At 36.2% G+C, this 23,347-nt stretch overlaps 2 protein-coding genes and 1 pseudogene across 2 annotated transcripts; all 3 read right to left on the bottom strand.

The window, feature by feature from the left end:
• Positions 1 to 8,300: 8,300 nt before the first annotated feature.
• On the bottom strand, positions 8,301 to 9,230 carry LOC131822488 (olfactory receptor 4A47-like). The gene has a single exon (XM_059158804.1). The coding sequence runs from the start codon at positions 9,228 to 9,230 to the stop codon at positions 8,301 to 8,303; it is 930 nt and encodes a 309-aa protein (XP_059014787.1).
• Positions 9,231 to 16,558: 7,328 nt separating this feature from the next.
• On the bottom strand, positions 16,559 to 18,844 carry LOC131807924 (POU domain, class 5, transcription factor 1-like; annotated as a pseudogene).
• A 14-nt stretch (positions 18,845 to 18,858) lies between these two features.
• Positions 18,859 to 19,788, bottom strand: LOC131822477 (olfactory receptor 4A47-like). The gene has a single exon (XM_059158794.1). It carries the CDS (start codon positions 19,786 to 19,788, stop codon positions 18,859 to 18,861), a length of 930 nt encoding a protein of 309 aa, XP_059014777.1.
• Positions 19,789 to 23,347: the final 3,559 nt, after the last annotated feature.

Here is a 23,347-nt window from a genome sequence, read left to right as displayed (position 1 = left end):
AAGGACAAGAAGGCAAGGGATTCCATGCAAAGGTGCACAGTTTATAAAGTCACAAAAGTGAAATACTCAAGATCCCTGGTAACTGGTACACTTCAATTGAGTGGAGCAAATTAGGAATGGAAAGTCACTGCCCTGGATTGTTTCTTCTCTACCTGAGACTTCTTTCTTAGAGTCTTCGGTTGGATATGCCCTCTTTCCTTGACCAATAACTGTGGAACCTTTCCAATGTTGTGTCTCTCCTTTAATTTTTAAACTTCATATATGCAGCATATCCAACTCTGAACATCTCCAACTGGATATTAATTCAGAAATTATAAAACTAAATTTTTAATTTTTAGCCACAAATGTAGGTATTTGCCATCTGACTAAATGCTTCCACCTTCCAAATCACTTCCCAGACAAGAAAGATCACCGTGCCTTTCTTGCTCTCATATCCCATATTGATACCTTTAACAAATCTTATTAGCCCCATTTGAAATAGATCACAAAGTCGGTTATTTCCCATCCCTCCCCACTTCTGGCCCACCACAGTAGACATCTGCATTGTCTCTTCCCTTTCATTCTGGCCTCCACTATTTTTTTTTTCTTCTAACATAGCCCAAATGATCCTGTTTAAATCTGATACTGATCTGATCAGTCCACTGCTCACAACATCTACAGTGGCTTCTACTCACTCACTCTCAATTTAATGAATCACATTTCATATTTACAGTAATAGAAACTATAATCCCCATTCCATGTTTGAACAAAATGAGACTCTGAACATCTATTTTTCCCATGTTCACCAATTTTGAAGTGACAAAACTAGAATTGGAAACCAATTTTGCTTTATCTCAAAGTGATCTAACTTTTACATAATAAAGATACTCACACAATGACAAGATTGGAAGGATATGGTATTTTCTGCAAACAACAAATCTGCAAACAACAAGTCTTACCTTAGGAAGACAAGTCCATGCTCAAGGAACACTTTTTACTCACTCACTAGAACCAAGAATTCTTCTGTCATCCAGTTTGACAAAAGTAGACAGAAAGCTGCATTGTTATTTGAGGACATATTTTATTTCATTCAATTCTCTGCCCGTTCTCTCCGTGGAGTCCTCTGGTTATTTAGAAGGTTGTTTTTATTTATATTGTAGATTACTTCCTAAGAATTCCAGGTTCCACAGAGAAAAACAAAAATTTAGCACATTAGGATAATTTATCTAAAAGAAAAGGAAATCCTATCCTTACATAAAATGAGAGCAACCAGACATTTCCAATGGAGATTTTTCTCAAGTAATTACTTTCCTGCTAATTTCTGAAGAGGAAAATATCATTCAACTCTTTACTCATCTTCATTCTGTCTTTTGCTTAGCTCAGATTGGATGACCTGGTACTTTTAAGAAAGATTCTTGTGTTTTTCATTAGCTAATGCTTTAAACCTAACAGAAACATCCTCAAAAATTTGTACCAGTTTTTAGGAACATGACATATTCTTCCCAATATGAGCAAGGAACACTGGACATATTATCCCTTCTATCCACGTTCCTCATTAAGTCTTAGAATAGGAAAGTGTCCAAGACTGATCCTTCCTTAATTAAATTCCTTAGGAATTTCCACACACACAAAAAAAAAACTTTAAAAAAATACTTCTGAAAAGATACTAGGAGGCCAAATCACATATTTAGGGTCAGAAAGATGTAACATAAAAAAATAGCTTTAGAACCATTGTAAGACTACTGCCAGTCAGGAATAAAATTTTAGCCCAGTCATGCTGCATTCGGGAAAAAATAATTTCATGTATTTCCCCACTTGTCATAGCAAGTTTTTCTTTCCTTTCATTTATTACTAAATTTATCCTGCCTTAAAGATGATTAGATGTTCTATCGTACATTGAGGTCCTTCATCCATTTTGAGTCTATTTTTGTGTGTGGTGTAAGGGAATCCATCAAAATCCTTGAGGAGAACACGGGCAGCAACCTCTTCGACCTCTGCCGCAGCAACATCTTCCTAGGAACAACGCAAAAGGCAAGGGAAGCAAGGGAAAAAATGAACTATTGGGATTTCATCAAGATCAAAAGCTTTTGCACAGCAAAGGAAACAGTTAACAAAATCAAAAGACAACTGACAGAATGGGAGAAGATATTTGCAAACGACATATCAGATAAAGGACTAGTGTCCAGAATCTATAAAGAACTTAGCAAACTCAACACCCAAAGAACAAATAATCCAATCAAGAAATGGGCAGAGGACATGAACAGACATTTCTGCAAAGAAGACATCCAGATGGCGAACAGACACATGAAAAAGTGCTCCATATCACTCGGCATCGGGGAAATACAAATCAAAACCACAATGAGATATCACCTCACACCAGTCAGAATGGCTAAAATCAACAAGTCAGGAAATGACAGATGCTGGCGAGGATGCGGAGAAAGGGGAACCCTCCTACACTGTTGGTGGGAATGCAAGCTGGTGCAGCCACTCTGGAAAACAGCATGGAGGTTCCTCAAAATGTTGAAAATAGAACTGCCCTATGACCCAGCAATTGCACTATTGGGTATTTACCCTAAAGATACAAATGTAGTGATCCAAAGGGGCACATGCACCCGAATGTTTATAGCAGCAATGTCCACAATAGCCAAACTATGGAAAGAACCTAGATTTCCATCAACAGATGAATGGATCAAGAAGATGTGGTATATATACACAATGGAATACTATACAGCCATCAAAAGAAATGAAATCTTGCCATTTGCAACAACATGGATGGAACTAGAGCGTATTATGCTTAGCGAAATAAGTCAAGCAGAGAAAGACAACTATCATATGATCTCCCTAATATGAGGAAGTGGTGACGCAACATGGAGGCTTAAGTGGGTAGAAGAAGAATAAATGAAACAAGATGGGATTGGGAGGGAGACAAACCATAAGTGACTCTTAATCTCACAAAACAAACTGAGGGTTGCCGGGGGGAGGGGGTTTGGGAGAAGGGGGTGGGATTATGGACATTGGGGAGGGTATGTGATTTGGTGAGTGCTGTGAAGTGTGTAAACCTGGTGATTCACAGACCTGTACCCCTGGGGATAAAAATATATGTTTATAAAAAATAAAAAATTAAAAAAAAAGATGATTAGATGTTCTAGATGTATGTTTATATATAAAATAACTATTAAACTATTAATTTCTTTAATTCAGAGCTCCAATCTACTGCCAGAAGCCATGCTATGAATGGGGATACAGTAATTAAGAAATAGTGGGGAAAATTATGCAAAAGTTCCTTCCTACCTGGACCTTATATTCTTATAATGAGTTAGACAGCAAATATGATGACAATTTACTAAACTAAATATAAGCTTCACTATGGCTAATAAAACAGCAAACAAGGTAGCAGAAAAAGCAGAAAAAGATGACAGGGAGAGCCTTTCTTCAAAGGTAATGTTTAAGCTGAGAAATAGAGCTAGTAGCTACCATCAGAAACACTATTTTAGGTAGCAAAATTAAGTAAATATTCTAAGTAATGTGTTCTCACTTCATTGATGCAATCACCTATATGTAAAAGGTTAAAAATTTCACAGGGATTTTTATTCCAGTGCTATTGTGAAATGGAGTGATGAGCATGGATACTGATCTTTTTCCTGACTACGGTGGGAAAGTTCTCAACCTTTCCATGCTGAGTTGATGTTAGCTGTGGCTTGGTAATATATGGCCATTATTATATTAAAGTACATTCCTTCTATACCAATTTTGTTGAGAAGTTTTGTTTTGTTTTTGTTTTTTAACATGAAAGCATATTAAATTTCTGTGCTACAATTTAAAAATCCATAGGGGATTAAGAAAACAATTTATTTTACTAGAACATTGAAAAGAACAAAATACTTAAGAATAAGCTTAAACAAGGACCCAAAAGTCTTCTATGCTGAAAAACTGCAGTGTTGTTGAAAGATATTCTAGAAGACACAAATAAAAGGAAGGAAAGACATTCATGAATTTATATGGTTCATTCTACTAGGTTTTCAGTGTTAGCTAAAGTGATCTACAGATTCAAAACATGTCCTACTAAAATTAAAAAAAAAAAAAAAGTTTTTCCAGAAATAAAAAAAATCCATCCTAAAATTCACGTGGAAACTCAAGGCATGCTAAGAAGCCAAAATAACCCTGGGGTAACAAACAAACAATTGGAAGACTTCCTGGTTCTAAAATTAACTACAAAAGTATGGTAATCAAAACACTACTTCACACCCAACAGGAGAGCAATGCCCACAAGGTGTAAAAATTGTAACACATGTAAGACAGCAGAGAGATCAAAAACAACTCTCCATTGTTGCTGAGAATGCACACTGATGTAGCTCCTATGGAAAATGCATGGTACTTCCTAAAAAAATTAACAAAAAAAATATATGAGCCACAATTCCACTTTGGGGTATATACACAAAATAATGGATATCACAGTCTCAAATAGGTATTTCTATACCCATTTTCATGCAGTGATGCAGAGGGGAGGGATTGCTGATTGCACAGAATGGTGAGAGGGAGTGGAACACACAGGGATACACACAAGAAGTAGACTTCCTCAAAGCCATTGGAATGGAAAATTAGAGTGGCTGATTTCGTTAAGTTTTTGCAACCAATGGGCGTCAAACGCAGGAGTTTCAGAAGTCCCTGGGCTTGGCTAGGACAGAGATCTGAGGATGTTGCCCTACTCCTGTAGAAGAGGCAGGCAGGTAACCTGGCCAGACAGCACACTCTGAGGATCATGGGGAGAGATTATTTTTACCTTTTAGTGCATATCTCTGAGAGGTTGAATTGCTCTCTAGGGACAAAGACTCTGTGATGGGTCCGTGATCAAAGGAGCGAGACTGATACAAAGCGAAGATCAAGCAAAGCTTTATTTCATGCCAAGCATTGAGAATCAAACCAACTGGTCCGGGCCACCTCTTATGGAGAGGGCGAACACCCCCAGCCTCACAGACTAACTTTTATAGAGCAAAGGCCATGTGGTTGAGCCTGGCCATACACAGGTGGCCAATGAGATTGCAACACACAAAGAAAGCTGCACAGTCATGTTAGGTCACACATGGGTGGCCAATTGAATTACAATTCACTCCATAGAAGCTATTTGAACTAGCCTATCACCTTGGTCAGAATTGGCACCCAAAAGGCACCCAAAAGGTGGGGCCCACACTTGTTGGTAGCTAGGGAGACAGTATGTGTGTTCCAATGATTGGATGTCTCCACCTGGCCCGAGTCATCCCTGCATTTGGGTTCTGTTATCTCCACCTGACCTCAGCCACCCTTGTATTTGGGCTCTGTTATCTCTACCTGACCTGACCTTCCCTTGTATTTGAGCTCTGTTATGTGGGACCGGTCAACCATATTTTACTACATAAACAACAAAAGAGCTGTTCAACCGAGATAGTCACTCTCGCTAAACAGGCCTTTATACTCTCCCTCTCAAAATAAATAAATGTTAAAAAAAACTCTTCTTAAATTAATCCTAAAGTTAATCTCCTAAAAATAATACATGACTTGTTTTGTGACTAAACTATTCTAAACTTCTTTTAACTTATCAAGTTATTTTAATGTTAAACTTATTTATCATATTTCAATGTAAATTTATTATTTTATTTTAAACTTGTTTTTGAAAGGTAATATGGAAGAATATACATTAATCTGAAAAAGAATAGTAATGAGAGACTGCTCATCTCATGATGTATGTGATAATGTATATAAAACAAATGGGTTATATATAAGTTAAAATAAATTTAAAATAGTTTAGATATAAACCAAAACTCAGTTATTATTTTTAACAAGATTCAATTTAAGAAGATTAATTTAGGAAGACTTAGTTTTCCAGTACTGAGAACTGTTATCCATGAGCAGGTCATTTCATTCAACAAGTCATCTTTTATGACCTTGGGAACTGCTTCCATTTTCTGCCTGTGTGAGTTATGCCTTCTAGATATCTGCTGTTCTTCATCTAAGACCTCTGAAATGATGCTTGGCATTTTTCTGTAAGAAAAACCATCTCTTTCAGGAAGTGCATGACTTAAGTCGTCACTAAGAATCCATGTGGTCCATCCAGAAACCTATGTGTAACACAAATATGTTATATATGAAAGCAATAATATTGTGTATCAGTAGGGACATGAACAAAGAGATGAATGAAACAGGAGTCCTGATCTGGATCCAAATAAAAATATGACTTTAGAATATAATACTCAGGATTCAGGTCAATGGCAAAATGAAAAGTATGCAAATGTTAAAAAAAAAAAAACCCTGAAATTTAGAAAACTGACTTATTCCTCCATACATCTTCAACTCCTATATCAAAAAGTTTCAGATGGATCTAAAATTTTAATGTAAGTTATACAACCTCAAAAATGCTTTAAAAATTAACTGCTGAATTGTGGAACACTGAAAAGAAATTTTTTAAAAAGAAAATTAAAAATAATAATTCCTGAAAAATGGTTTAAGAATAGTTTGGTATAAGTGAAGTGGGAAAATCTTTTAAAGATAACAACCCCAAACAACATTAAATATTAAATCTTAAGAACATTTTTTGCATGCCAAAAGGATTCTACAAACTATACAAAAGCTAAAAATACATCACAAGCCAGAAACATAATTGCTGCATACACAACAATAAAGGTATCCTTCCCTCAGAATGTAATCAATCATAAAAATCACTATGGAAAAGATCAATGATTGAATGAATTATATAAAAGAGCATTAATAGGTGATTCACAGAAAAAGGAATATAAATCATATTAAAAATAAACTCGATAGTATGAAAAAGATTTCATATTAATGAGATTATTTTCTACTACAATATTTATCAGGTACGGTTTATTGAGAATGTGGACACAAATACCCTCACAGACTATGAGACGCAGTTTAGCTACTAATACAATCTCAAGCATGATAGTTTGACGAAAACTATGAATACTCATATTTAACTATCTGATCATTGTTTCAAATACATAGATCAACAATTCCACTCCTAAGAACTCAAACTTGCACATGTTCACAAACACATACTTATTGCAAAAAAGAATTTGTAGGAAAAGGTTAGTAAAAACATGAACAGAAATGAATACATTTATTATTTAGTAAATGTTTATAAATCAGTAATATGGAGTACATGAAAAACTAAGAGATCTTATGGACTAGTGTGGAGTATCTTCAAAATGTTGCAAGAGATTTCACTTATATGTGGAATTCAAAAGAAGAAAAGAAAAAGAAAAAAAAAACAGTGAAACAAACAAAACCCAGAAATGTACTCATACATACAGAGAACAAACTGGTCATCGCCAGAACAGAAGGGGATGAAGGGATAAGCAAAAATAGGTGAAGGGGATGAAAAGCACAGTTTCAGTGATAAAATAAATATGTCACAAGAATGAAAAGGACAGCACAGGAAACACAATCAAAAACAATGTAGCAACTTTATATGGTAACACATTAAAACGACACTTATCATTAAAAGCATCTCTTAATGTACAGGATTGTTGACTCACTATGCTATATTCCTGAAACTACTGTAATGTTGAATGATAACTATACTTCAGTTAAAAACATAGAAATAAGCAAAACTATGCCAACTTAAAGGTGTATTTTTTAAAAAAGAAGTTGCATAATAAAGGCAAACATTTAAATACACAGAGAAAAAAATACATACTTGTATTTAAGTCAAAATGCATTTGCGAAGTTTTTACCTCATGAGTCTTTAACAGATCAAGACTAACTCTGGGCAAGAGGAGTAGAGACCACACTGAGAGAGAAGTAGGTAATTTATTCAACATTGTTTCCAGTTGTACAGGATCTGCTCTTGTACTGCTTACTATTGTCCATCACACTTCAATTTTTCTTATGAAAACACTTATTTTATATCTAAGGCAGCAGAAATTTAATATACAAGACAGTCTATACATCATTAAATAATATAAAGACTATAATAAAAAGATTACCTTAAATAACAAGAATCTAAATAAAAATAATACACATCTCAGAAAACAAATTTTAAAACATAACTTAATTAAAATTATTGTAATCATATAAAAATCTCCTCACTAATTCATTACCCATTATTAACTCCTTGAGATAAAAGCATTACACCTTTCTAATAAAGTGATCAACAAGACACTGTAGACCTTACATAGCAAGAAGGAAAATGTTATTGTAGCACAATCATCCTGTTAATTCTTTAATTAACAATTAATTTTAAACAAAGAGACTCGATCATTTTAAGAAGAATTCTGCCTATTTAGAAAATGGGATCCAATGTAAAATAATGCTCCTCATGGTGGATAATACACTTATCGACTAAAAGACATGGTATTTCTTCTCCAGAGCTTCTTTATAGCATTTGTCATCTCAGAATTTCTCAGAGTGTAGATCAGTGGGTTCATCATTGGGGTTATGACTGTATAAAACACACTCAATGATTTGTCAATGGGGAAGGTCTTAGCAGGTCTTGCATACATGAAAATACAAGGAACAAAGAAGAAGACCACCACAGTGATGTGGGAACCACAGGTCTGGAGGGCTTTCCGCCTCCCTTCCGGACTAAGGTTCTTTAGAGAGTGCAAGATGACACCATAAGAGATGAGCAAGAACGCAAACACAATAGTGCAGATCATCCCTCCATTGGCCACCACTAACAGGCCAATGACATACGTGTCAGTACAGATGAGCTTCAATAAGGGGTACATGTCACAGAAAAAATGATCAATGACATTGGGACCACAAAATGGGAGCCCATAAATAGTGATAATTTGAATTACTGAATGCAGAAAACCTCCCACCCAGGACACTACCAGGAGCACAACACATACCCACTGCCTCATGATCACCAAATAATGCAAGGGCTTGCAGATGGCCACATAGCGGTCATAAGCCATCACCAGCAGAAGAAAGACCTCTGATGCAGCAAAAAAGTGCTCTGTAAATAGCTGAGTCATACAAGATTGGAAGGATATTGTATTTTCTCCAGACGATAAGTCTGAAATCAATCTGGGGCAAATGGAAGATGAATAAATGACATCCATAAATGATAAGTTAGCAAGAAATAAATACATAGGTGAGCCCAAGGTCTTACTGACAATTACAGTCACCACAATGAGCAGGTTTCCTACCACAGAAAAAATATAGAAGAGCAAGAACATAACAAAAAGGACCTTCTGTTCCTTTGGATCCTGGGTGAGGCCCAAGAGGACAAAGTAAGTTACATTGTTTCTTGGTTCCATGTAGCCTTCGTAGGAGCTGACATCTCCTAATAGAAAGAAGTGGTCTACAAAACAAGGGGGAAAACTTTTGAATGCATTACAAGATTAATCTTCTATTGACTCATTTAATTAAAAGAATGTGGAAGGCGTATCTGTTTCTGTCAAATGTGTAATGGATGTTATAATTTCCAGTCGAACAAGCCACGGTTTCCTCCCCTCACTGATAGCATACATAATAATCACCAATGAAATAAGTGCCATTACAAAAATAGTCACACAATGGAAAGATCAGGGGTAGGAATACATTACCAAACATCAGTCAAGAAAGGCTTCCAAGAGAAGCAATGCTTTAGCTGAGTTTCAACAGAAAAGAGGAAAAACAAGAAAAGAAGACAAAGGAATTCCACACAAAGGTGCACAGTTTATAAGTCACAAAAATGAAGTACTTGAGAACTATTTAGGGTAACTGACATACTCAAAGTGAGTGGATCAAACTAGGAATGGAAGATCACTGCCTTTGACTGTCTCTTCCCTCACTGAGATCTCTTGCTTATGGTCTTTGGTTGGATATGCCTCCTTTTCCTGACCAATAAATGGGAATGCATGCCAGTGTTGTGCCTCTCCCTTAATTCTTGAACTTCATATATATGATATCTCTACCTACGAATATCTCCAAATGGATATCATTCCAGGACTTATGAAATTAAATTTTAATATTCCATGATAAACATAGGAGTTTTCAGCTCACTAAATGGTACCACTTTCCACATCCTTGCTTAGCCAAGAAATATCACAGTGTCCTTCATGTATTTCTTGATCTCATATCACATGCTGATACCTTTAACAAATCCTTTCAACCCCCTTTAAAATATATCACAAGCATAATCATTTCCCTTCTCCCCTCACTTTTCTCTCACTGCACTCTGGGTCTTGCCACATCTCTCACCTTGCATTGTCTTCCCTCAGTTTGTTGTCCTGATGCAGCCAAATGGTCCTTTTTAAATCTGATTCTGATGTATGGCTCCACTGCTCACAATACTATAGTGGATTCCAAACACTCACTCACAATTTAATGAATCACATCTTATATTACAGTAATAGGATTTGTAGTCCCCATTAATTTCTCCAATGTCACACATTTTTGAGTGATAAAACTAGGATTAGAATCCAAGTTTGCTTTATCTCAAAGTAATCTGAATTTACATAATAAAGATAAGTCATACAATTGCAAAAACTGTCTCTGCTATTATTGTTCCTCTTACCTTGTATAGGCATATCCACAATCTGAAGGAACACACTTTACACATTCACAGGGACCTGGAATTTTTTTGTCATCCAGTTTGACAAGAGAGGGCAAAAATCCTGCATTATTACTTGAGGATATATTAATTTCATTTAACTATTTCCTCCGTGGAGCCTTCTGGTTATTCAGAAGGTTGCTTTTATTTACATTGTAGATTACTTCCTAGGAATTCCAGGGTCTACAAAGAAAAACAAAAATTTGGCACAATAAGATAATTTCTCAAAAAGACAAGAAAACCCCATACTTACATAAGAAGGGGAACAGCTAGTCATTTCCCAGGGAGATTTCTCTCAAGTAATTTCTTTCTTACTAATGCATAAATAGGAAAATATCATTCAACTCTTTAGTCATCTTTATTCTGTCCTGATGTCTTGCTCAGATTAGCTGATTTGAGATTTTTAAGAGTCTTCTGTTTTTCATTAGGATGATGCTTTAAGCCTAACAGAAACCTCCTAAAAAATGAGTATCATTTTTTAGGAGCATAGTATCTTCTTCTCAACACAATCAAAGATCACTGGGCATTTTATCCCTTCCAACCACATTCCTCATTAAGTCCTAGAATTGGAAAGTGTCCAAGACTGATTCTTGCTTAATTAAATTCACTGGAAATTTCCATAAAAAACTTTAAAAAATATCCCTATAAAGATACTGTTAGGTCAGGCGCGTGGGTGGCTCAGTTGGTTAAGTGTCTGCCTTGGGCTCAAATCATGACCTCAGGGTCCTGGGGAGCTGGCATCATGCTCCCTGCTCAGCGAGAAGCCTGCTTTTCCCACTCCCACTCTCCCTGCTTGTGTTCCCTCTCTCTCGCTGTGTCTATCTCTGCCAAAAAAATAAATAAAATCTTTTAAAAAAAATGATACTATTAGGCCAAATCACATGATTAGGGTCAGAAAGAGGTAACATAAACAAAAAAACAAAAAACATACATTTACAACCATTGTAAAACTACTACCAAGTCAAGAACAAAATTTCAGCCCAGCCATTTTGTGTTAGGGAAGATTAATTCATCATATTTTCCCTCTTGTCATAGCAACTTTTTCTTTCCTTTTATTTAATAGTCAATTTTAGTGTGGTTAGACATTTTATTTACTCACATATTTAGGCATAATAACTATTTGTTAAATTAATAATTTCTTTAATTTGGAGTTCCTATTTACTGCCAGGAAACCTGCTGTAAGGACATAGCAATTAAGGAAAAAATTATGCAAAATGTCCTTCCTACATGGACCTTATATTCTCATAAGAGAGTCAGACAGTAAATAAGGGGACAATTTAGTAAACTAAACATAGTCTTCTCAAGGCTAATAATAAGTGAACAGTGTACTCATGGAGATTTCTACATGGAGAAGTCGATCAGGGAAGGCCTTCCTTTGAAGGTAAGGTTAAAGCTGCAATGCAAGGATAGATAGTGACTCTGATAAGAAACACTGTTATAGGTAGTAAAATTAAGAAAACATTCTAAGTAATTTGTTCTCACTTCACTGATGGCATGACCTATATGTACAAAAGGCTCAGTTTTCACAGGGATTTTTAGTCCATTTTTATGTGAAAAGGAGGTGGGAGCTGGGCTCACTCATCTTGTGCCCAATTACAGTGGGAAAGATTTCAACCTTTCCCTGTTGAGTATGATGTTAGCTATGGATATGCCATATATGGCCTTTATATGTTGAGGTAAATTCCTTCTATACCCAATTTGTTAAGATGTTTTTTTTCCTATTTCACTCTCTAAATGATTTTTATTTTACATTTTAGTATGTTTACAGAGCATCTAATTTCTTGTACTACTGGAAAAATTATATAGAGTTTAAATTATTTTTGAAATTTCTTTCAAAGTTTAAATTTATTCTTAAGATAAATAAAATATTTTATTTTGCCTTAATTTGACTCTTCGTGGGCTCTATTTCTTTATGCAAATTGAAATTTCCTTTTTCTTTTTTATTTTATTTCCTTCTTAAAGTTTTTTTATTTAAATTCTAGTTAGTTAAGATATAGTGTAGTATTAGTTTCAAGAGAAGAAATCAGTGATTTATCACTTACATATAACAGCCAGTGGTCATGACAAGAAATGCCCACCTTAATACTCATCCTAATACTTAATACTCATCTCATCTAACCCATCCTCCACCCTCCTCCCCTCCCCAACCCTTTGTTCTCTGTAGTTAAGAGTCTCTTGTGGTTTGCCTCCTTCTCTTACTTTTCCCCTTCCCCTATGTTCACCTGCTTTGTTTCTTAAAAGCCACATTTGAGTGGAATCATATGGTATTTATCTTTCTCTGACTGACTTATTTCCCTTAGAATAATGCACTCTAAATCTAACCACCTCACTGCAAATGGCAAGATTTCATTCTTTTTGGTGGCTGTGTAATATTTCAGGGTGTGTGTGTGTCTGTGTCTGTGTCTGTGTATGTGTGTGTACCCACAACATATCTATTTTATCCACTCATTAATCAATGAATAGTTGTGCTTATTCCATAATTTTTCTATTGTTGATAATGCTTCTATAAACATCAGGATGGATGTGTGCCTTCAAATCAGTATTTTTGTGTCCTTTGGGTAAATACCTAGTAGAGCAATTGCTGTATCATAAGATAGTTCCATTTTAAGTTTCTGAGAAGACTTCATACTGTTTTCCAGAGTGACTGCACCACTTTGCATTCCACCAACACTGTAAGAGAGTTCCTTTTCTCCCATCCTCACAAACACCTGTTGTTCATTTTAGCCATCCTGACAGGTGTGAGGTGGTTTCTCATCATGGTTTTCATTTGTATTTCCCTAATGATGAGGGATGTTGAACATCTTTTCATATGTCTGTTAGCCATCTGGATGTCTTCTCACCATTTCTTGACTGGAGTATTTTCTGTGTGCTCAATTTGATAACTTCTTTATAGATTTTCAACATTAACCCTTTATCAGATATGTCACATATAAATATCATTTCCCATTCCAGAGGTTACCTTTTCAATTTTTTCCTTAGCTTACAGATGCTTTTGGTGAAGTCCTAATAGTTCATTTTTGCTTTTGTTTCCTTTGCCTCTTGAGACATGTCTAGTAAGAAGTTGCTGTATCAGAGGCCAAGGATGATGAACAATGGTCATTGCTGCCCAGTGGGATTTTGATGGATTCCTGCCTCATGTTTAGGTCTTTCATCCATTTTGAGCTTATTTTTGTGTATGGCATAAGAAAGTTTCATTCTTCTGCACGTGGCTGTCTAATTTCCCCAACAGCATTTGCTGAAGAGACTATTTTCACTTGGATATTCTTCCATGCTTTGTCCAAGATTAGTTGACCAAAGCATTGAGCTCCATTTCTGGGTTCTCTATTCTGTTCCATTGATCTGTTTGTTTTTATGCAGGCACCAAACTGATCTGATGATTACAGCTTTGTAATGAAGCTTGAAGTCTGGAATTGTGATGCCTCCAGTTTTGGTTTTCTTTTTCAACATTCTTTTGGCTATTTGGGGTATGAACCTACTGTTGACACCAACAAAGAGACCAAGAGAATGAGTGTCTATGCAGATAAGTTTCAGCCAAAGGTTTATGTCATGCATGAGTGGTCTATGACAGTGGAAGCACACACAGGCAGCCACACTGTGAAGAGGACCTGAAAGGTTGCAAGGACAAAGGCTCTAGCACATGCCAACTGAAAGAGGAACCCTTATCCCCATCAGTTGTGATGATTTCATAGTACAGATGTTTGCACATGAACACATGGATGCTCAGCAAAGACTTCAGACACACTTCCTGAAAGAGATGGTTTTCCTTAAAGCAAAAGTGCAAAGCAGGGCCCCTGGGTGGCTCAGTGGGTTAAGCCGCTGCCTTCGGCTCAGGTCATGATCTCAGGGTCCTGGGATCGAGTCCCGCATCGGGCTCTCTGCTCAGCAGGGAGCCTGTTTCCTCCTCTCTCTCTCTGCCTGCCTCTCTGCCTACTTGTGATCTCTCTCTGTCAAATAAATAAATAAAATCTTAAAAAAAAAAAAAAGTGCAAAGCAGCATTCAGGCGCCATGGATGGAGAACAGCAGATACCTAGAAGTGTTAACTCAATTGGGCAGAAAATGGAAGCGGTACCCAAGGTCATGAAAGATGACTTGTTGAATGAAAAGACCTACTCATGGATAACAACTCTCAGTACTAGAAAGCTGTAAACTCTTCCTAAATTAATCTTCTTAAATGGGATCTTCTTAAAAATAATACTGTCTTGTATCTAAACTATTTTAAACTTATTTTAAAATTATTTTATTTAAACTTACTTTAATCTGTCAATTTATTATTTCCCATTATTATTTTTTTTAATTTCTTTTCAGTGTTCCAGAATTTATTGTTTACACACCACTCCTGGTGCTCCATGCAATACATGCCCTCCATTAATGTTAAACTTATTTATTTTATTTCAGTGTAAAACCATTTTTTATTTTAAAATCTTCTTTGAAATGTAAATATATAAGCATAGACATAAATCTGAATAAAAAATGAGGTATATACAAAATGTTTTACATATAAAGCAATTTTATTGTGTACCAACTGGGACAGGAATAGAGATAAATGAAACAGAATTAAATCTTAGATGGGATCCTAGTGTATATGGAGCTCTAGATATAATAGGACTTCAAGTCAATGACATAAAGAAAATTATGAAACTTTAAAAACACTGCAATTTAGAAAACCAACTAAAAAATCCATACCTCTTTAATGCCTATAAAAAAATAAATTCTAGATGGATCAAAAGTTTTAATGTAAGTTATATGAGCTCAACAAAGCTTTAAAATTAAGAGCTATAAAAGCAATTGAAGAATATTTTGGTATGAATGAAATGGGGAAAGTCTTTTTAAGGAAGATATATAAGCCAAAAATAATTTAATATTAAATTAGTAAGGACATTACTCACATGCCAAAAGCATTCTATAATGTATACAAGTATTAAAACACATCACAAGTTCAATAACAGAAAAATATCAAATACTTATACAACAGTGGAGGAGATAATTTCTTCAGTAAAGGATAGTACTCACTAATAACAGTATAGAAAAGATCAACAATTACACAAAATAGACAAAAAAAAAATAGATGATTCATTAAACACATGAAAAGATATCCAAACTCAATAATATGAGAAAGATTGCAATTTTTCTGGTTGCCTTATACCATGAATATGTATCTGTGAGTGGTTGTGGAGAATATGGACAGAAGTACTTTCACAGACTGAGCAGCAGGGTAGCTATTAGTACAATCTCAAGGACAACAATTTGGCAATAACTATGAAATTCAACATTTAGCTATCTGACCATTGACTCAAATACATTCCTAACAAGTCCTCTCCTATCAACTCATACCTGCACATATTCACAAACACACAATTATAAATTTCTTCATTACAGAAAAAAGTAATAACATGAAGAGGAATGGAGATATTTATTTTAGTATATATTTAAGTGAGTATCTGGAGTATAAGAAAAACAAAGAGATCTATATGGACTAGTATGGCATATCTTTAAGACATTGCAAAAGATTTCACTTTTATGTGGAATTTAATCAACACACTGAAACAAACAAAAAACAAAAACTGACTCATAAATACAGAGAATAAATACCTGCTTCCAGGGAGAAGGGAGTGGAGGGATCAGGGAAGTAGGTGAAGGGGCTGAAAGGTACAATATCTGGCAAATAAAATAAATAACTCACAAGAATGAAAAGTACAGCCTAGCAGGAATAATCAATAATATTGTGGGGACTTTGGCTGGTCATGGATGGTAACAGATGGAAGCTACACTTTTCATGACCAGCATTCTGTAATGGACTTTTTGGTTTATTGTGTCCCAGGCTTCTTTAAGAACAAAGTGATGAGTGATTCAGGGATTAAAAAAAAGGATCCTTGAACTTTGAATTGCCTCCAACTAATCCCCCCAAACTCCTAGCCCCTACATCTTTTGTGTTCCCAAATCCTTTCTCAGTGAATGAATGTCCCAAAGCCCTGGGACAAACCCCAGGTACTGTTCCCTAGCTCTCCCCTCTCCTCTGTCCCCCACCCCTATTCCTGGGAAGGGCCAACACCTCAGTTTGAAAGCATGGGAGAGCCTAGAGTGGTGACAGACCCTGAGGGAAAGGCTCCACCCTCAGGGAAATGAATCAAGGAGTATAGGGTAGTGAAGTGGGAGTCCCATAGGCAGGGGTACCTAGCTGGGCCCTGGTCCTGGAAGAAAGGATACTGGTACCCTTGAAAAAAGAGACCCAGCAGCCTCAAAATCCTCTCCTGGCCAGTAGTCCCTGCTGATGACCATTGCATAAGTCCAGTCAGACCACATTCTTCTCATGCCCCAGCTGCTGGGCAATGGGGCTGATCTGCACATGGGTGAGTTTCAGGCACTACAGGAGCATGTTCTCCAGGTTACTTCACAGGGTTCTCCAGACTTGTTCACTTGCTCTTTCGGGCCCGCACAAGGATCCCTACTTTGTATATCTCCTGCAGATTTTCGTTGTTGTCAGCTTCCACTATCCACTTTTGTAGCAGGGGCCGAAGCTTACATGTGTTGTAGAAACTGAGGTACTGAGGCTCAAAGGGTCAGATAAGGTTATTTGGTGAAACACCTTCCCAAAAGAATCTTCAGGGTGAGCCACACGTGGGCCTGGGTATATCTTAGAGTGATCCTCTTCTGCCTCAGGGCTTGGCAAATCATTCCAGATCTTTCTGCAGAACTTTGATATTCTGGGACTCTGCAGGGTTAATCTCCAGCTTTTCCTCTGCTCAAGAAAAGCATCCTTGGAGCTGGCTTTCCACTTCAGTTCCTAGCTTGCCCTCCCATTGAGAGGTCTTGAGGCTGCCTAGGAGCACCCGCTCCACCCTAACCTGATGTCTACGGTATGCTGTCCCTCTGCAGAACTCATATGGCAGGGAGACATAGGGAAATCCCCCAAAATTCCACATCTGGCCACAGCTCTGATTCTATTCCTGACCCACCAGGAGGATAAAGGATGGTCAGCCAGGTGAGAGGCTTAACCCAGTAGTGCTCTAGGCCTCCCACCCATCCCTTCCACCCCCATCCCCTTGTGGATACAAGAATGCCAAGTCAGAGGCCAGGCTTCCTGCCATGAAAAACAGAGGGAGCCCAAGTCAAGGGGTCTGGAAAAATGAGGGCTCTCCAAGGGATTGCTCAAGACCTCTCTCCCTCCCTAATCCCACCGACTATCATGTGTACTTAACTGTTGAATCACGAAGATATAAACCTGAAACTAGTGTAATATTTTATGTCAACTATATTTCAATTAAAAATAAATCAATACTGGTGCCTGGGTGGCTCAGGGGGTTAAGCCTCTGCTTTCTGCTCAGGTCATGATCCCAGGGTCCTGGGATGGAGTCCTGCATCAGTCTCTTTGCTCAGCGGGGAGCCTGCTTCATCCTCTCTCTCTGCCTGCCTCTCTGACTGCTTGTGATCTCTGCCAAATAAGTAAATAAAATCTTTTAATAAAAGTTCTATAGTAAGGCATTTGCATACACATAGAAGACTCACACATAGATATTTACTCTTGAATTTGTATAGATTATTCCCTGAGGAGCTTAAAGATACAGATCAAGCAACTGCCTCTGGGTAAGAGAATTGGAAACAATGCTGAGAGTTAAACAGAACTTTATTCTATACTTTATCTCTTTCTGTAAGGTTTTCAATATTATTATTTTTATCTATTACACTTCAATTTTTCTTATGTAAGCTAAAAGTATTAGTCTAAATATGTTTATCTAAAGCAACCTAAAAATTAATAATGAAGTCTACATAGCATTATTACAAATAATATAACAAAAAGGATAAATTTAACTGATAGACTCTAAAAAAATAATACTGTCTCAGAAAAAATGTTTTTAAAAAATTTTTAAATAACTAAAAATTAATGTAATCATAAAAAAAAATGTCCTCAGTGATTCATTACATAGCATGGATTCTTTGCTATAGAGGCATTACACATTTCTAAGTGAAGAGATTAACAAGGTATTATGGACCTTACATTCTAGCCACAAGGGAAACTCTTCATACTTTAATTATAATTTACTTAAATTCTTACAAATAAAGGAAGTCCGATCAAACTTAAGAGGACTTCTGAAGGGAGTCTGGGTGGCTCAGTGGGTTAAGCCTCTGCCTTCGGCTCAGGTCATGATCCCAGGGTCCTGGATCAAGGCCCCATCAGGCTCTCTTCTCAGTGGGGAGTCTGCTTCTCCCTCTCTCTGCCTGCCTCTCTGCCTACTTGTGATCTCTATTTCAAATAAATAAATAAAATATTTAAAAAAATAAAAAAAGAGGACTTCTGCAATCCAAAGATATGGACCCTAATGTCAAATACTTCTCTTCATGGTGAATGATACATTTATCTACTCAAAGATATAAAATTTCTTCCCCAAAGCTTCTTCATAGCATTTAACATCTCAGAATTTCTCAGGGTGTAGATCAATGGGTTCAGCATGGGAGTTATGACTGTATAAAACACACTCAATGATTTGTCAATGGCGAAGGTCTTAGCAGGTCTTACATACATGAAAATACATGGAACAAAGAAGAAGACCACCACAGTGATGTGCGAACCACAGGTCTGGAGGGCTTTCCACCTCCTTTCTGGACTAAGGTGTTTTAGAGAGTTCAAGATGACACCATAAGAGATGAGCAAGAGCATAAACACAATACTGCAGATCAGCCCTCCATTGGCTAACACTAACAGGCCAATGACATACGTGTCAGTACAGACCAGCTTCAATAAGGGGTACATGTCACACAAAAAATGATCCATGACATTGGGACCACAAAATGGGAGCCTATAAATAGTGATAACTTGAGTTATTGAATGCAAAAAACCTCCCACCCAGGACACTACCAGCAGCACAACACACACCCACTGCCTCATGATCACCAAATAATGCAAGGGCTTGCAGATGGCCACATAGCGGTCATAGGCCATTGCCAGCAAAAGGAAGACCTCTGAGCCACCAAAAAAATGTCCTGTTAATAGCTGAGTCATACAAGATTGGAAGGATATGGTATTTTCTGCAAACAACAAGTCTGAAATCAATCTGGGAGAAATAGAAGATGAATAAATGACATCCATAAATGATAAGCTAGCAAGAAAAAAGTACATAGGTGAGTCCAGGGACTTACTGACAGTTACAGTCACCACAATGAGCAGGTTTCCCACCACAGTCAAAATATAGAAGAGCAAGAACATAACAAAAAGGATCTTCTGTTCCTTTGGATCCTGGGTGAGGCCCAAGAGGACAAAGTAAGTTACATTGTTTCTTGGTTCCATGTAGCCTTCATAGGACCTGACGTCTCCTAATAGAAGTAAGTGGTCTACAAAACAAGGGGGAAAACTTTTAAATGCATTATAAGATTAATCTTTTATTGACTCATTCAATGAAAAGATTGTGGCAGGAGTACCTGTTTATGTCACATGTATCACAGACATTCTGATTTCCAAGTTGAATAAGCCATGGTTTTCAACACTCAGTGATAACATACGTAATACTCACCAATGTAATAAGTGATAATATACAAATAGTTGCACAGTGTGAAGGTCACAAGCAAACAGCAGTCAGAGAAGGCTTCCTAGAGGAAGCAACGCTTTAACTGAGTTGCAAAGGAAAACTGAAAGGACAAGAAAAGAAGGCAAGGGAATTCCATGCAAAGATACACAATTTATAAAGTCATAAAAGTTAAATACTTGAGGCCTCTTTAAGGTAATTGACATATTTGAAGTGAGTGGATCAAACAAGGAATGGAAGTTTGCGGCCCTGGATTGCATCTTCCTTGAGACTTTTTTCTTAGAATCTTTGGATGGATATGCCCTCTTTCCCTGACCAGTAAATGGGAAAGCACTCCACTGTTGTTCTTCATATATATTCATTCATATATATTCATATATATATATATGAATTCATATATATATATATATATATATATATATATATGTATATATATGATCTCCAACTCTGAACTTTTCCAGTTGGATATTAATTCAGTACTTTTGAAACGAAATTTTTAATGTTCATCAAGAAACAGGTTTCCCATCTAATTAAATAGTACCACCTCCCATACCATTGCTCAGACAAGAAATATCACCATGTCCTTCATGCCATTCTTGCTCTTGTATAGCTTACTGATACCTTTAATAAATCTTATTAACCCCCTCTAAAATAGAACACTAACTTGATCATTCCCCTCCCCGCACCACTTCTGGTCCACTGCACTAGCCTCCCACAACATCCCTCCCCTTTCATTCTGGCTTCCATCAGTTTGTGGCCCTGATGCAGTCCAAATGATCCTTTTTAGATTTGATTCTGATCTGATCATTCCACTGCTCACAACAACTACAGGGGATTCCATTCACAGGCTCACAACTTAAAGAATCACATTTCTATTACAGTAACAGGAACTATAATCCTCATTTCATAGTTGAAAAATGGAGACTCAGAACATCTAGTTAATTTTTCCAAAGTCATTCATTTTTAAGATAAATCTTTATGATAAATCTAGAACTGCAATCCAAATTTGCTTTATCTAAAGTAATCTTTAACATAATAAAGATACACAATTGCAAAGCCTGGTATCCACTATTTACTGTTGTTCTTACCTTATGAAAATATGTCCGCAATCTGAAGGAACACTTTTTACTCATTCACAGGAACGTGGACTTCTTCTATCATCCAGTCTGACAAGAGAGGGTAAAAAGCTGCATTATTACTTGAGGACATATTTTATTTCACTCAACTGCCTGTCCATTCTCTCTGTGGAGTCTTCTGGTTATTCATAAAGTTGCTTTTATTTGTACTGTAAATTACTTCCTAGGACGTCCAGGGTCCACACAGAAATCAAAAATTTATCAAATTAGGAGAATTCATCGAAAAGACACCTTACATAAGGTGATAGCAACCAGACATTCCCGAGGAAGACTTCTCTCAAGTAACTTCTTTCCTACTAATGTCTAAATAGAAAAATACCGTTAAACTCATTAGTCAACTTCATTCTGTCCTGTCGGTTTGCTCAGATTAGCTGACTTGATATTTTAAGAGACATCCTTGTGCTTTTCTTTAGGTAATGCTGTAAGACTAACAGAACTCCCCTAAAAAATATATATCAGTTGTTAGGAGCATAGTATCTTCTTCCCAACACAAGCAAAGATCGCTGAGCATTTTATGCCTTCTAACCAAACACCTCATTAAGTTCTAGAATTGGGAAGTGTCCAGGACTAATTCTTGCTTAATTAAATTCAATGGGAATTTCCACAAAATCTTTAAAAGTATCTATAGGAAGAAGTATTACGTCAGATCACATAGTTAGGGTCAGCAAGATATTACATAAAAAGAAATATATCATGAGAACGATTGTAAGACTACCACCAGTCAAGAATAAAATTTCAGCTCCGCTATGTTGTGTTAAGGAAGATTAATTTATCATGTATTTCCCCACTTGTCATAGCAAGTTTTTCTTTCCTTTCTTTTAATAGTCAATTTATGTTACCTTGCAGTGTGGTTAGATGTTCTGCATATTTATTCACTGATTTAGACATAATAGTTACCCATTTTTTTTATTTTTAAATTTAAAATTTTACATTTGGAGTGCTTATTTACTGCCAAGAACCCTGCTATGAGTGAGGACACAGCAATTAATGAAATAGGCAAAAAATATGCAAAAGTGTCTTCCTCTAAGGACCTTATATTCTCATAATAGAATCAGACAATAAATAAAGGGACAATTCAATATATGAATCATAATCTTTTCAGTGTTAATAAGAAGACAAACAAGGTACTCAGGGAGAATTCTACTAGGAAGAATATGATCAGTGAAGGCCTTTCTTCAAAGATGATGCTTAAACTGAGATAGTTGCTACCATCAGAAACACTGTCATAGCTAATAACTTTAAGTAAAATTTAAGTAAGTAAGTAAAATGATCTCACTTCACTGATGGCCTAATCTATAGTAGAAATTGCTAAAAATATCACAGGGATTTTTTTTTTCAATGCTTTTGGGAGAAGGAGGGGTGAGACTGGGCACTCTCATCTTATTCCTGATTGTGATGGGAAAGCTTTCAACCTTTGCCTGCTGAGTGTGATGTTACATGTGGATCTGTCATAAATGACCCTTTATGTTGAGGTACATTCCTTCTCTACCCAATTTTTGAAAGGTAACTTTTTTCATGAAAATACATAGAATTTCTCTCTTATCAGTGAACAAACCAGAGAGGATTAGGAAAATGATTCCTTTTACAACACTATTAAAAGAAATAAATATTTAAGAATAAACATAAGTAAGGAGACAAAAGTCTTCTATAGTTCAAAACTATAAAATGTTGCTGAAAGATAATCTGAAAGACACAAAGAAATGGAAAGACTATCATGAACTGATATAGTTCATGTCATTAAGATGTTAATGCTACCTAATCTGATCTATAGATTCAGTGTAAACCCTATAAAAATACAAAAAAAATATAATAAATTTTTTGAGAAATAGAAAAATCCATCCAAAAATTCACAGGGAATGTCAAGGAACTCAAACAGAGAAAATAATATTGGCAAGAAAACAACAACAACATCAACAACAACAATGGAAAACTTCCTGGTTCTAAAACTTACTACAAAGTTATGATAATCAAAAGAGTGTGATATTGACAAAAAAACAGACATCATAATGAAATAAAATTCAAGCCTAGAAATAAATCTTTGCATATATACTCAATGATTTTCAACAAAGATATCAAGAGTAGTCATGGGGTAGAGACAGGTGGTTCAAAAAATGGTGCTGTGAAATTGGATATCCATATAGGAGGAATGAAATTGAACCCCTAATGCATACCATATGCAAAAATTAAC

The sequence above is a fragment of the Mustela lutreola genome, chromosome 1, assembly GCF_030435805.1.
Source record: "Mustela lutreola isolate mMusLut2 chromosome 1, mMusLut2.pri, whole genome shotgun sequence".
In the NCBI taxonomy this organism is placed as follows: domain Eukaryota; kingdom Metazoa; phylum Chordata; class Mammalia; order Carnivora; family Mustelidae; genus Mustela; species Mustela lutreola.
Note: the sequence above shows the minus strand (reverse complement) of the source record. Positions and strands in the feature narration are given on the sequence as shown.

What these genes read in the sequence shown, in the direction of transcription:
- LOC131822477 (XM_059158794.1), bottom strand. Translation starts at nt 19,788, where the DNA reads ATGGAACCAAGAAACAATGTAACTTACTTTGTCCTCTTGGGCCTCACC.
- LOC131822488 (XM_059158804.1), bottom strand. Translation starts at nt 9,230, where the DNA reads ATGGAACCAAGAAACAATGTAACTTACTTTGTCCTCTTGGGCCTCACC.